At 40.5% G+C, this 13,347-nt stretch overlaps 1 protein-coding gene across 1 annotated transcript; it reads right to left on the bottom strand.

Annotated features, from left to right (window-relative positions):
* Positions 1-3,345: 3,345 nt before the first annotated feature.
* LOC115140503 (trace amine-associated receptor 1-like) lies at positions 3,346-5,897 on the bottom strand. Its single transcript, XM_029678840.2, has one exon. The coding sequence runs from the start codon at positions 5,876-5,878 to the stop codon at positions 4,853-4,855; it is 1,026 nt and encodes a 341-aa protein (XP_029534700.1). The 5' UTR covers positions 5,879-5,897; the 3' UTR covers positions 3,346-4,852.
* Positions 5,898-13,347: the final 7,450 nt, after the last annotated feature.

The raw sequence follows: 13,347 nt of genomic DNA, 5'->3' as shown, positions 1-13,347 counted from the left end.
ACCTTTGACAAGCTTCTTTTGTTGGCACTCCAATATGTCCCATAAACATCACAGTTGTTTCTTTTGTTCGATTAATTCCGTCCATATATATCGAAAATGTCCATTTATAAAGCGCGTTTGATCCAGAAAAAAACAGCTTCCCAAAACACAACGTCACTACAAATTATTTCAAAAGTTGCCTATAAATATTTCAAACTACTTTTGTAATACAACGTTAGGTATTTTTAAACGTTAATAATCGATCAAATTGTAGACGGGGCAATCTGTATTCAATACAGGAACGAAACCAAACCAGCATTGCTGTTCACGTCTTGCGCAACTCACAAATGTGTCCCCAGTTCCGAGTTGGCCTACTTATTCAATGCACAAAGGAATAACCTCAACCATATTCCGAAGACTGGCGACATTGTGTGGAAGCGGTAGGAACTGAAAATGGGTTCCTATTAAATATCCAATGGCAAAGACAATTTTGTCAACAGAGAATGAAAAAAAGAAATCTGAACAGTTAGTCTTCTGGGTTTAGCCTGCTACATAAATTCTGTTATACTCACAGACATGATTCAAACGGTTTTAGAAACTTCAGAGTGTTTTCCATCCAAATCTATGAATAATATGCATATCTTATATTCTTGGCATGAGTAGCAGGAAGTTGAAATTGGGCACGCTATTTATCCAAAAGTGAAAATTCTGCCCCCTATCCTCAAGAGGTTTTAAGTATATTTAAACTTCCGACTTCAACTGTATGTATGTATGTATGTATGTAGGTACAGTATGTATAAGATATGGGAGAGGCTAACTCCAACTCGTGGACATAGGTTGATTTAATGTTTTGGGGCCAACTGGATTACACTGGATTACACACGCTTAGGCTCTCTGTCACGAGTTGACGCTGGAGAGACGAAGCAGGCACGGGGAGTAAAACATTTAATAAATAACAGACATGGAACGAGACAGGAACAGCGTCAGCAAACCAATACAAAAACAATACAATGCAGCAGCGGGGAACAGAGCTAGGGAACTAACAAATATAAGGTTAGGAAATAAACAGATGATAAGTGAGACCAGGGCAAGCAGGTTGGGGCGTGAAAGCCCGACAAACTGGCAGGAGCGTGAGAGCCTGGCGAGCCAGCTGAGGCATGGGAGCCTGACGATCCGGCTGAGGCAAGACGTCTGTCGATCCCTCTGCAGAGAGGAAGCCCGATGATCCGGTGGAGAGTGACGTGGGATGGGAAGCCGCCGAGCCAACCGAGGCAAGGTTACCTCTCGAGCCAGCCAGGGCGTGAAAGCCAGACGAGCTGGCTTAGTTACCCCCGGTTCCATCGGCGGCGACCCAGAGCCGATGCCACCATACCAACCGTAACGCCAGTACTTCCCGATGCTTCGTATGTTGGCTGCTGCATTCTGTCACATGAGTTGATGCTGGAGAGACGAAGCAGGTACGGTGAGTAAAACATTTAATTAATAAATGACGAAACGGAACGAAACAGGAACAGCGTCATCAAACTAATACAAAAGACAAAAACAAAACAATGCGGTAGAGGGGAAAAGTTTCAGAGAACTGACAAATATAGAGGACAAAATAAACAGATGATAAGTGAGTCCAGGTGAGTCCAATGTCGCTGAAGCAAAATTGGACGGCTTATGAAGAAGGAATGAACATTAATTTCTCTGGCAACAGCTCTGGTGGACATTCCTGCAGCCAGCATACCAAATGCACACTCACTCAAAACTTGAGACATCTTTGGCACTTTGTTGTGTGACCACTTCACATTTTTGAACACATATAGTACCTCCAGCAGGCAAAGAGTCAAGAACCATTCATCCGCCAGCTCAGAAACAAGCCACACTCTTCACATCCCTGTGTAATGTTCAATGTAATTGCATTGCTGAACCTTTTAAAACTGAATGTATTTGTATTGTTTTAAAAATGTAAAAATAAAAGGACGTATGTTAGTCATTAGTTATAATTCCCTAAGTGTTAATAAGGGGAATATCAGCCTTCATATTGGTATGTGAACCTCATTACGATCTTACGGACAGACTGCAGAGTTCTGTACTTGTTCTTTATGTGCTCTTGAATAAAAATGTATGTTGAAAAAAATTATAAAAATACAATATGCAATCATATGGGAATGAGTTATCCATCTTGATAATATTTTTCTCTGCAAAACTGGCAGGTGCTCTAGTGAAGAAGTAATAAAATGGAATGTGGGAAAACAAATAGATACAGTAAAGGCCTTGTACATGCCTGGAGTATTTAAAATGCATTCAAATGTGCCATTTCACGTTGCCATCCTTCCTGAGATGACTGGGCTTCAGAGGCTAAATGTTCCATAACTTGTTTGCATCTCAGATACAGATGGAAAACACAGGGCCAAGTAAACAAAAAAAGGAAATAATCAATGTATATAGCATACAGTACGACTTATTTGTTATCACATTACAACCTACATTATGTGCCAGATTCACAGTTCCAGATTAATATGTATAGTACCAGTCAAAAGTTTGGACACACCTACTCATTCCAGGGTTTTTCTTTCTTATCAAAACTATGAAATCACACATAAGGAATAATTTAGTAACCAAAACGTGTTCCAAATCAAAATATAGTCACATCAGGCAAAGGGTGGAATCTCAAATATGAAAAATATTTTGATTTGTCTAACACTTTTTTGGTTATTATATGATTCCATATGTGTTATTTCATAGTTTTGATGTCTTCCCTATTCTACAATGTAGAAAATAGTAAAAAATAAAGAAAAACCCTTGAATGAATAGGTGTGCCCAACCTTTTACTGGTACTGTATATTGTGTGCATACTGTTGGTCAGTTGTTATGAGATTGTCACGCCCTGAACTTAGTTATCTTTGTTTTATTCATTATTTTGGTTAGGTCAGGGTGTGACGAGGGTGATATATGTGTTTTTGGTTCTGTCTAGGGTTTTAGTATGTTTATGGTTTTTCCAGTCTAGGTGTTTTTATGTCTATGGTTGCCTAGATTGGTTCTCAATCAGACGCAGCTGTTTATCGTTGTCTCTGATTGGGGACCATGTTTAGGTAGCCATATGCCTTGGATAGTTTGTGGGTTATTGTGTACGTATTAGTTGCCTGTGTCAGCACCAGTGGTTTATAGCTGCGCGGTAGTTTGTTTACGTGTGCTTCCTTTAATAAAGTGGAATGTATTCTCATCACGCTGCACCTTGGTCTCCTTGTTACAATGAACGAGAGAGGAAAATGAAGGGATATACAGTATCATGTGAAGTATAAATTACGATCTTCAAAAAATAGTATCACAGAAAACATTACACGTTATCATCTTTATTTCAATAATATCACCTAAGTGCAAACATATTTTCACCATGTCATTTAGACAACATCATTCAGCTGGAGTTACAAAACAATTCATACAAAACTGAAAGGATACGACATCCACAGAGATCCCCAAAAAATGTACTGTGTGTGTGTATAAGATATGGGAGAGGAGAGACTAACTCCTACTAGATGACATGGATTGATTTCATGTTTTGGGGCCAACTGGATTATACTTTTTTTTTTTTTAAACCTACACACCTGTGTCTGATATGGTTTAATAAAGGACTGAGAACAAAGGCACATGTCACACTTCTTTGTCAGTATTGATTTTAGACATACAGTGAGCTCCAAAGTATTGGGACAAATTCACTTATGTGTATTAAAGTAGTTAACAGTTATGTTTTTGGTCTCATATTCATGGCACACAATGACTACATCCAGCTTGTGACTCTACACATTTGTTGGAAGCATTTGCATTTTTGTTCTCGGTTTGTGTTTCACATTAGATTAGAATGGTACATAATGTATTGTCTCATTTTGAGTCATGTTTTATTGTAAATAATAACATAATATGTTTCTAAACACTTATTTTGTGGTTATATTTTACTCCCTTTTTCTCCCCAATTACAATCTTGTCTCATCGCTGCAACTCCCCAATGGGCTCGGGAGGCGAAGGTTGACATGACCTGCCAAACCGTGCTTCTTAACACCCGTCCACTTAACCTAGAAGCCAGCTGCACCAATGTGTTGGAGGAAACACCGTTCAACTGATGACCAGAGTCAGTCACTAGAGCTTGATAAGCCAAGTAAAGCTCCCCCCTGGGCAAACCCTCCCCTAACCCGGGGGGAGGTGTGCGCTGTCCTATGGGTCCCCCGGTTGTATCGAACCCGGGTCTGCAGTGACGCCTCAAGCACTGTGATGCCTCAAGCACTGTGATGCAGTGCCTTAGTCCGCTGTGCCACTCGGGAGGCCTGTTTCTAAACACTTCTACATTAATGTGGATGCTATCATGATTACAGATAATCCTGAATGAATTGTGAATAATGATGAGTGAGAAAGTTAAACGCACAAATATCATACCCTCAAGACATGCTAACCTCGCACTATTACAATAACGGGAGGTTAGCATGTGTTGGGTGTATGATATTTGTGTGTCTGTAACTTTCTCACTCATAATTTAAAGTAAAAGTGACACCAAAATTACACAATACATTATTTACCATTAATTTCTATTGATAGAATTTGTAGAGTCCCAAGCTGGATGTAGTCATTGTTGCGTGCGGGTTGCGTGCAATGAATATGGGAACAAAAACCTACCTTTTTACTACTTTAATCCACACAAAGGTGAATTCGCTCAAATACTTTTGTTTTACTAAAATGGGGGGATTATGTACAAAAAGAGCTGTAATTTCTAAACAATTCACCCAATATGGATCAAAATATCCTCAAATGAAATCACAATTCAAATCCAAAGTGCTGGAGAACAGAGCCAAAACAACAAAACGTGTCTCTGTCTCAATACTTTTGGAGCTCACTGTATTTATTCTGAAAACAATTGTATTTCTGAAGAGTCAGGTTGAAATATTTGACCAGAAATTATAATTCTAAACGCCCTCCTGAACCAACTGTAAAAGAATGCATACACCATGGGATTAATAGATGAATTAAAATAGCCAATCCATACAAGTGTTTCAAACAAAACGGGTGGGGTAGAGTAACTAATAAAATGATCAATGCTGTTGATGACAAAAAAGGGTGTCCAGAATGATAGAAATACCCCCATAATGATAGCAAGTGTTTTGGTGGCCTTCCTCTGTGATTTGCCTACAGAGTTCTGATTGGTTGTACCCTGAATTGAGCGTGCCTGTCTCTGTGCTACTAGGAAAATCTTTAGGTAGATGCTAAGCATCCCTACTCCTGGGATGTAGAATGAGAGAACCAAAGACGCAGTACTCGATGCTTTGTTTTGAAAGAAAATACATTCTCCCTCACAGGCAACATTATTATAGTAAAAATCCTCCATGCCCCAAGTACTGAGCTCCAGAAATACTATACCAAACACTACTATAGCAGAACCAGTCCAGATGACCAGCATCATAATCAGAACAACATGAACAGTTATTTTAGTTCTATAAAGGAGAGGGCGACACACTGCATAATACCTATCAATAGAAATCAAACACAAGTTGAGAATGGATGTATTGCTCAACATAACATCAGTGCTGGTGTAGATTTTACAGTATAAATCTCCAAAATACCAGCAGCTTTCCACTGAATATACCATGCTGGGAGGCATCACTAAAACCCCCAAGAGAAGGTCTGACACAGCCAGAGAGAGGATGAGGTAGTTGGTTGGGGTGTGGAGCTGTTTGAAGTGAATGATGGGGATGATTACAAGAAGGTTGCCACACACTGTGAGAACAGACATTGAGCCTAGTAAGAGATAAAGTAATACTCGTATTGTTGGAGGAAAGATTGATATTTTGCAAGACCCATTCACCGACTCAAAACATAGAAATATATTCTCAACAATATCAGCCTTGCTGAGACTGATTCCTGGTTCCATGGACGTAGTTGAAATAATCTTATCTGAAATATGAAAGATACATTATTGTCACATTATCACTATAGATGTAAACATCAATTACAGAATATTAGTTGGAAATGATTACATTATGTTGGATGATTTAATTAAACAAACTCAAATGCTGTATTTTTGTCACTTAATAAAATGTATTAAAATGTACTTTACTGTTGCTTATTCATTGGAAATATGTTCACAAATACCACAAGTGTTTTGCCATTTCAAAAGATGGCTAAGTAAATTATTCTGTTCAGTTCAGCATACCTTACCTCTCCTCAGCCATGCAGATAGTGATGTATCACGTGAATCCTTTTTCTTTGGTCACAATGTGATACAAATGTGAACTTGACTCTTGTGCTTTTGTACCAATAGTCTATTACCATAATGATGATCCCAATATAAAGTTGACCAATCAGAAATTACTACATTGAACTCTACATAAAAAAATCTGTGGCAGAACACAACATTTGATGACGTCATAGTTGTAACCACACCCTTTGAGAGGATGTGATAGTCTCTTTCATCGACCACAAGACCATCCAATTTACCTTTAAAGGCTAGTTCCATTCAGGGCATTATCAGGATTTACCTTTACATTTTAAGTGTGTGTGTGTGTGTACAGTTGAAGTCAGAAGTTTACATACACCTTAGACAAATACATTTAATCTCAGGTTTTCACAATTCCTGACATTTAATCCTAGTAAAAATTCCCTGTCTTTGGTTAGTTAGGATCACCACTTCATTTTAAGAATGTGAAATGTCAGAAAAATAGTAGAGAGAATGATTTATTTCAGCTTTTATTTCTTTCATCACATTCTCAGTGGGTCAGAAGTTTACATACACTCAATTAGTATTTGGTAGCATTGCCTTTAAATTGTTTAACTTTGGTCAAACGTTTCGGGTAGCCTTCCACAAGCTTCCCACAATAAGTTGGGTGAATTTTGTCCCATTCCTCCTGACAGAGCTGGTGAAACTGAGTCAGGTTTGTATGCCTCCTTGCTCGCACATGCTTTTTCAGTTCTGCCCACAAATGTTCCATGGGATTGGGTCAGAGCTTTGTGATGGCCACTCCAATACCTTGACTTTGTTGTCCTTAAGCCATTTTGCCACAACTTTGGAAGTATGCTTGGTGTCTTGTCCATTTGGAAGACCCAATATATCCACATAATTTTCCTGACACATGATGCCATCTCTTTTGTGAAGTGCACCAGTCCCTCCTGCAACAAAGCACACCCATAACGTGATACTGCCACCCCCGTGCTTCACAGTTCAGATGGTGTTCTTCGGCTTATGAGCCTCCCCATTCTTCCTTCAAACATAACGATGGTCATTATGGCCAAAAGGTTCAATTTTTGTGTCATCGGACCAGAGGACATTTCTCCAAAAAGTACAATCTTTGACCCCATCTGCAGTTGCAATCCATAGTCTGGCTTTTTAACCTGTTGATCCTACCCCCTACTTTTTCGAACATTCTGTTAAAAATCGCGCAACATTTCAGCGCCCTGCTACTCATGCCAGGAATATAGTATATGCATATGATTAGTATGTGTGGATAGAAAACACTCAGACGTTTCTAAAACTGGTTAAATCACGGCTGTGACAATAACAGAACATGCGTTTCATCGAAAAGCGCAGGAAAATCTGATCACTGAAAATGGGAAAATATATCAATGCGCCACTTGAATGTATTGTTGAATAGAAACCACATTAAATGGGGCCGAGGTTGCAATACCTACAGCTTCCACACGATGTCAACAGTCTTGTCATTTGCTTGGGCTTTGTTTCCTGGTCAAACGAACAAGAGACAGCCCATTTCACATCGCCTCGTGATCAATTTGATCGATTATTAACGTTTACTAATACCTAAAGTTGCATTACAAAAGTATTTCGAAGTGTTTTGTGAAAGTTTATCGTCGACTTTTTTAATTTTTAATTTATTTTTCCTTGATCACACAGTCTTCATAGATCGATATCTAGGCTATATATGGACCGATTTAATCGAAAAAAGACCCAATAGTGATATTTATGGGACATCTAGGAGTGCCAACAAAGAAGATTGTCAAAGGTAATGAATGTTTTATATTTTATTTGTGCGTTTTGTGTAGCGCCGACTATGCTAATTATTTTGTTTACGTCCCCTTCGGGTCTTTTGGTGTGTTGCATGCTATCAGATAATAGCTTCTCATGCTTTCGCCGAAAAGCATTTTAAAAATCTGACTTGTTGACTGGATTCACAATGAGTGTAGCTTTAATTCAGTACCCTGCATGTGTGATTTAATGAACGTTTGAGTTTTAACGAGTGCTATTAGCATTTAGCGTAGCGCATTTGCATTTCCAGATGTCTAGATGGGACGCCTGCGTGTCGGGGGGACGCAAGAGGTTAATGGCGGTTTTGGAGCAGTGGCTTCTTCCTTGCTGAGATGCCTTTCAGGTTATGTCGATATAGGACTCGTTTTACTCTGGATATAGATACTTTTGTACCAGTTTCCTCCAGCATCTTCACAAGGTCCTTTGCTGTTGTTCTGGGATTGATTTGCACTTTTCACACTAAAGTACGTTCATCTCTAGGAGACAGAACACGTCTCCTTCCTGAGCGGTATGATGGCTGCGTGATGCCATGGTGTTTATACTTGCGTACTATTGTTTGTACAGATGAACGTGGTACCTTCAGGTGTTTGGAAATTACTCCCAAAGATGAACGAGACTTGTGGAGGTCTACAATTCTTTTTCTGGGGTCTTGGCTGATTTCTTTTGATTTTCCCATGATGTCAAGCAAAGAGTCACTGAGTTTGAAGGTAGGCCTTGAAATACATCCACAGGTATCGGTCTGTAAACAATTGTTGGAAAAATGACTTGTGTCATGCACAAAGTAGATGCCCTAACTGACTTGCCAAGAAATTTGTGGAGTGGTTGAAAAACTAGTTTTAATGACTCCAACTTAAAAACCTCTTATGGATAGGGGAGATGCTAGCGTCTCAACTGGCCAGTTGCCAGGGGAAATGCAGAGCGCCAGATTCAAATAAAATGCTATAAAATTCCAACTTTCATTAAATCACCCATGTAAGATACTCAATTAAAGCTACACTCGTTGTGAATCCAGCCAACATCAGATTTTTAAAATGCTTTTTGGTGAACTTTTAGAAACTTCAGAGTGTTGTCTATCCAAATCTATGAATAATATGCTTATCTTATATTCTTTGCAGGAGTAGCAGGAAATTGAAATTGGGCACGCTATTTATCCAAAAGTGAAAATTCTGCCCCCTATCCTCAAGAGGTTTTAAGTATATGTAAACTTCTGACTTCAACTGTATGTATGTATGTATGTAGGTACAGTATGTATAAGATATGGGAGAGGAGAGGCTAACTCCTACTTGTGGACATAGGTTGATTTAATGTTTTGGGTCCAACTGGATTACCAACCTGTGTCTGATATTGTTTAATATAGAACTGAGAGCAAGGCAAATGTCACACTTCTTTGTGTCACACCCTGATCTGTTTCACCTGTCCTTGTGATTGTCTCCACCCCCCTCCAGGTGTCGCCCATATTCCCCATTATCCCCTGTGTATTTATTCCTGTGTTCTCTGTTTGTCCGTTGCCAGTTCATCTTGTTTGTCAAGTCAACCAGAGTTTTTCTGAGCTCCCGCTTTTCCCCAGTCTCTCTTTTTCTCGCCTCCCTGCTTTTGACCCTTGTCTGTCCTGTCTCTGAGCCCGCCTGCCCGATTACTCTGCCCGTCGTGACCCTGAGCCCACCTGCCGTCCTGTACCTTTGCCCCTATACCCTATACCTTTGCCCCTACTGGATTCTCAACCCCTGCCTGCCTTGACCTGTCGTTGCCTGCCCCTGTTGCTATAATACATTGCTATTTCGACAGTCTGCATATGGGTCTTACCTTTATTCCTGATACTTTGTCAGTGTTGATTTTAGACATACAGTGAGCTCCAAAAGTTTTGGGACAAATTCACTTATGTGTCTTAAAGTAGTTAGAAGTTAGGTTTTTGATCTCATATTCACAGCACGCAATGACTACATTGCTTGTGACTCTATAATTTGTTGGATGCATTTGCTGTTTTTTTACAGTTGTGTTCCACGTTATTTTGTGCCCAATAGAAATGAATGGTAAATAATGTATTATGTCATTTTGGAGTCACTTTCTATTGTAAATAGGAATAGAATATGTTTCTAAACACTTTTTATTTGACCCCCTTTTTTCCAATTACGATCTTGTCTCATCGCTGCAACTCCCCAATTGGCTTGGGAGAGGCAAAGGTCGAGTCATGAGTCCTCCGAAACATGAGGCCCTGGATGGCAGGAAGCTTGGCCCCAGTGATGTACTGGGCCGTACGCATTACCCTCTGTAGTGCCTTACGGTCGGATACCGAGCAGTTGCCATACCAGGTGGTGATGCAACCGGTCAGGATGCTCTCGATAGTGCAGCTGTGGAACTTTTTTGTTTTAAGTCTCCTGAGGGGGAAAAGGTGTTGTAGTGCCCTCTTCAACACTGTCTTGGTGTGTTTGGACCATGATAGTTTGTTGGTGATGTTGACACCAAGGAACTTGACATTTTCGTATACATTGTTTGTCTTCAAGAAGGCAGTAAGTTGCTGCGCAACAGCTTTTTCTAAAAGTTTAGAGAGCAATGGAAGATTCGATATAGGCCGATAGTTTTTTTTTCTGGGACAAGGTTTGGCTTTTTCAAGAGAGGCTTTATTACTGCCACTTTTAGTGAGTTTGGTACACATCCGGTGGATAGAGAGCCGTTTATTATGTTCAACATAGGAGGGCCAAGCACAGGATGCAGCTCTTTCAGTAGTTTAGTTGGAATAGAGTCCAGTATGCAGCTTGAAGGTTTAGAGGCCGTGATTATTTTCATCATTGTGTCAAGAGATATAGTACTAAAACACTTGAGTGTCTCCCTTGATCCTAGGTCCTGGCAGAAGTGTGCAGACTCAGGACAACTGAGTTTTGGAGGAATACGCAGATTTAAAGAGGAGTCCGTAATTTGCTTTCTAATGATCATGATCTTTTCCTCAAAGAAGTTCATGTTCTCAGCCAACCTTTTGAGTATCTGATTACTGACTGTTGGTCCTCTGCCTGTTCATTGTGATGTGTCCGACCACTAGGTTTCCTGCTGCCCATCCTCTCCGGTCTATCATGTTTAAGTCTGTGCTAAAAGCTTTGACCCAGTTACTCACTGTTTGGAATCTCTAAGTTCATTCAGAGTGATAAAGGATCTAATTTCATACGGTAAAGGCCTTGTACAAGCCTAGAGTTTTTCAAATGCATACCATTTCACGTAGCCATCCTTCTTGAGAAGCCTAGGCTTCAGAGGCTAGATGTAGCATAACATGTTTGCATCTCAGATACAGATGGAAAACAAGGCCAACTAAACATTAAAGGAAATAATAAATGTATTTGGCAAATGACTTAGTTATCACATTACAACCTACATTATGGGCCAGTTTCACAGATCCAGATTAATATGTACAGCATGTCATGAACTGGCTCGAAGTCCGTAACAAAAAAGGGAAACAACGTGGAGATAAGGAATAACAGTTACTGAAGTAACCTAAATACAATTAACAATAGTGTGTGTGTAGTCAGTAATCAGCAGTGTAAGTGAGTGGTTGCGTGCATAGATGTGATAATAAGGGGTGGTGAAAGGTGTCAAAGCAAACAAAATCGGCCATAAAACTGCCACAAACAAACTCTAACAGTGTGGCTGCATAAAGAGAGTCTCCTCAATGAATGGAGAAGAGGTGTATTTATCCCGGGACACACCCGAGCCCAGGTGTCCCATTTCGCTGACGACCCTCCCGGCTCCGCCCACCGACAATATATTAAGGAAAACAAAAGCAAAGAGAAAGAATTTGGCTGACATAGTGGGAGCCCCCCCCCCCCCCCCCCAATAAAACCATGGATCTACAAGGACCCCGGAAGACCATACCCGTCACAAACAAAATATTGCCCTGGGTCCTAATAAAAGACCCAACCTGCGTCCCAAATCCATAAGGGGGTTTGTGTTATCAGTCCCACTGATGTGCACTGAAAACCTGCAAAATGGGCAGTGTATCAAATACTTGTTCTCCCCACTGTATACAGTGGGGCAAAAAAGTATTTAGTCAGCCACCAATTGTGCACGTTCTCCCACTTAAAAAGATGAGAGAGGCCTGTAATTTTCATTAATGGCATCTGTCTGAACTTGTTATCAGTATAAAAGACACCTGTCCACAACCTCAAACAGTCACACTCCAAACTCCACTATGGCCAAGACCAAAGAGTTGTCAAAGGACACCAGAAACAAAATTGTAGACCTGCACCAGGCTGGGAAGACTGAATCTGCAATAGGTAAGCAGCTTGGTTTGAAGAAATCAACTGTGGGAGCAATTATTAGGAAATGGAAGACATACAAGACCACTGATAATCTCCCTCAATCTGGGGCTCCACGCAAGATTTCACACCGTGGGGTCAAAATGATCACAAGAACGGTGAGCAAAAATCCCAGAACCACACGGGGGGACCTAGTGAATGACCTGCAGAGAGCTGGGACCAAAGTAACAAAGCCTACCATCAGTAACACACTACGCCGCCAGGGACTCAAATCCTGCAGTGCCAGACGTGTTCCCCTGCTTAAGCCAGTACATGTCCAGGCCCGTCTGAAGTTTGCTAGAGAGCATTTGGATGATCCAGAAGAAGATTGGGAGAATGTCATATGTTCAGATGAAACAAAAATATAACTTTTTGGTAAAAACTCAACTCGTCGTGTTTGGAGGACAAAGAATGCTGAGTTGCATCCAAAGAACACCATACCTACTGTGAAGCATGGGGGTGGAAAAATCATGCTTTGGGGCTGTTTTTCTGCAAAGGGACCAGGACCAATGATCCGTGTAAAGGAAAGAATGAATGGGGCCATGTATCGTGAGATTTTGAGTGAAAACCTCCTTCCATCAGCAAGGGCATTGAAGATGAAACGTGGCTGGGTCTTTCAGCATGACAATGATCCCAAACACACCGCCCGGGCAACAAAGGAGTTGCTTCATAAGAAGCATTTCAAGGTCCTGGAGTGGCCTAGCCAGTCTCCAGATCTCAACCCCATAGAAAATCTTTGGTGGGAGTTGAAAGTCCGTGTTGCCCAGCAACAGCCCCAAAACATCACTGCTCTAGAGGAGATCTGCATGGAGGAATGGGACAAAATACCAGCAACAGTGTGTGAAAATCTTGTGAAGACTTACAGAAAACGTTTGACCTCTGTCATTGCCAACAAAGGGTATATAACAAAGTATTGATATAAACTTTTGCTATTCACTTATTTTCCACCATAATTTGCAAATAAATGAATTACAAATCCTACAATGTGATTTTCTGGATTTTTTTTCTTCTCATTTTGTCTGTCATAGTTGAAGTGTATGTAACGGATGTGAAACGCTAGCTTAGTTAGCGGTGGTGCGCGCT

Source organism: Oncorhynchus nerka, linkage group LG13 (assembly GCF_034236695.1).
Source record: "Oncorhynchus nerka isolate Pitt River linkage group LG13, Oner_Uvic_2.0, whole genome shotgun sequence".
NCBI classification, from domain to species: domain Eukaryota; kingdom Metazoa; phylum Chordata; class Actinopteri; order Salmoniformes; family Salmonidae; genus Oncorhynchus; species Oncorhynchus nerka.
This window is presented reverse-complemented; position numbering and strand designations above follow the sequence as displayed.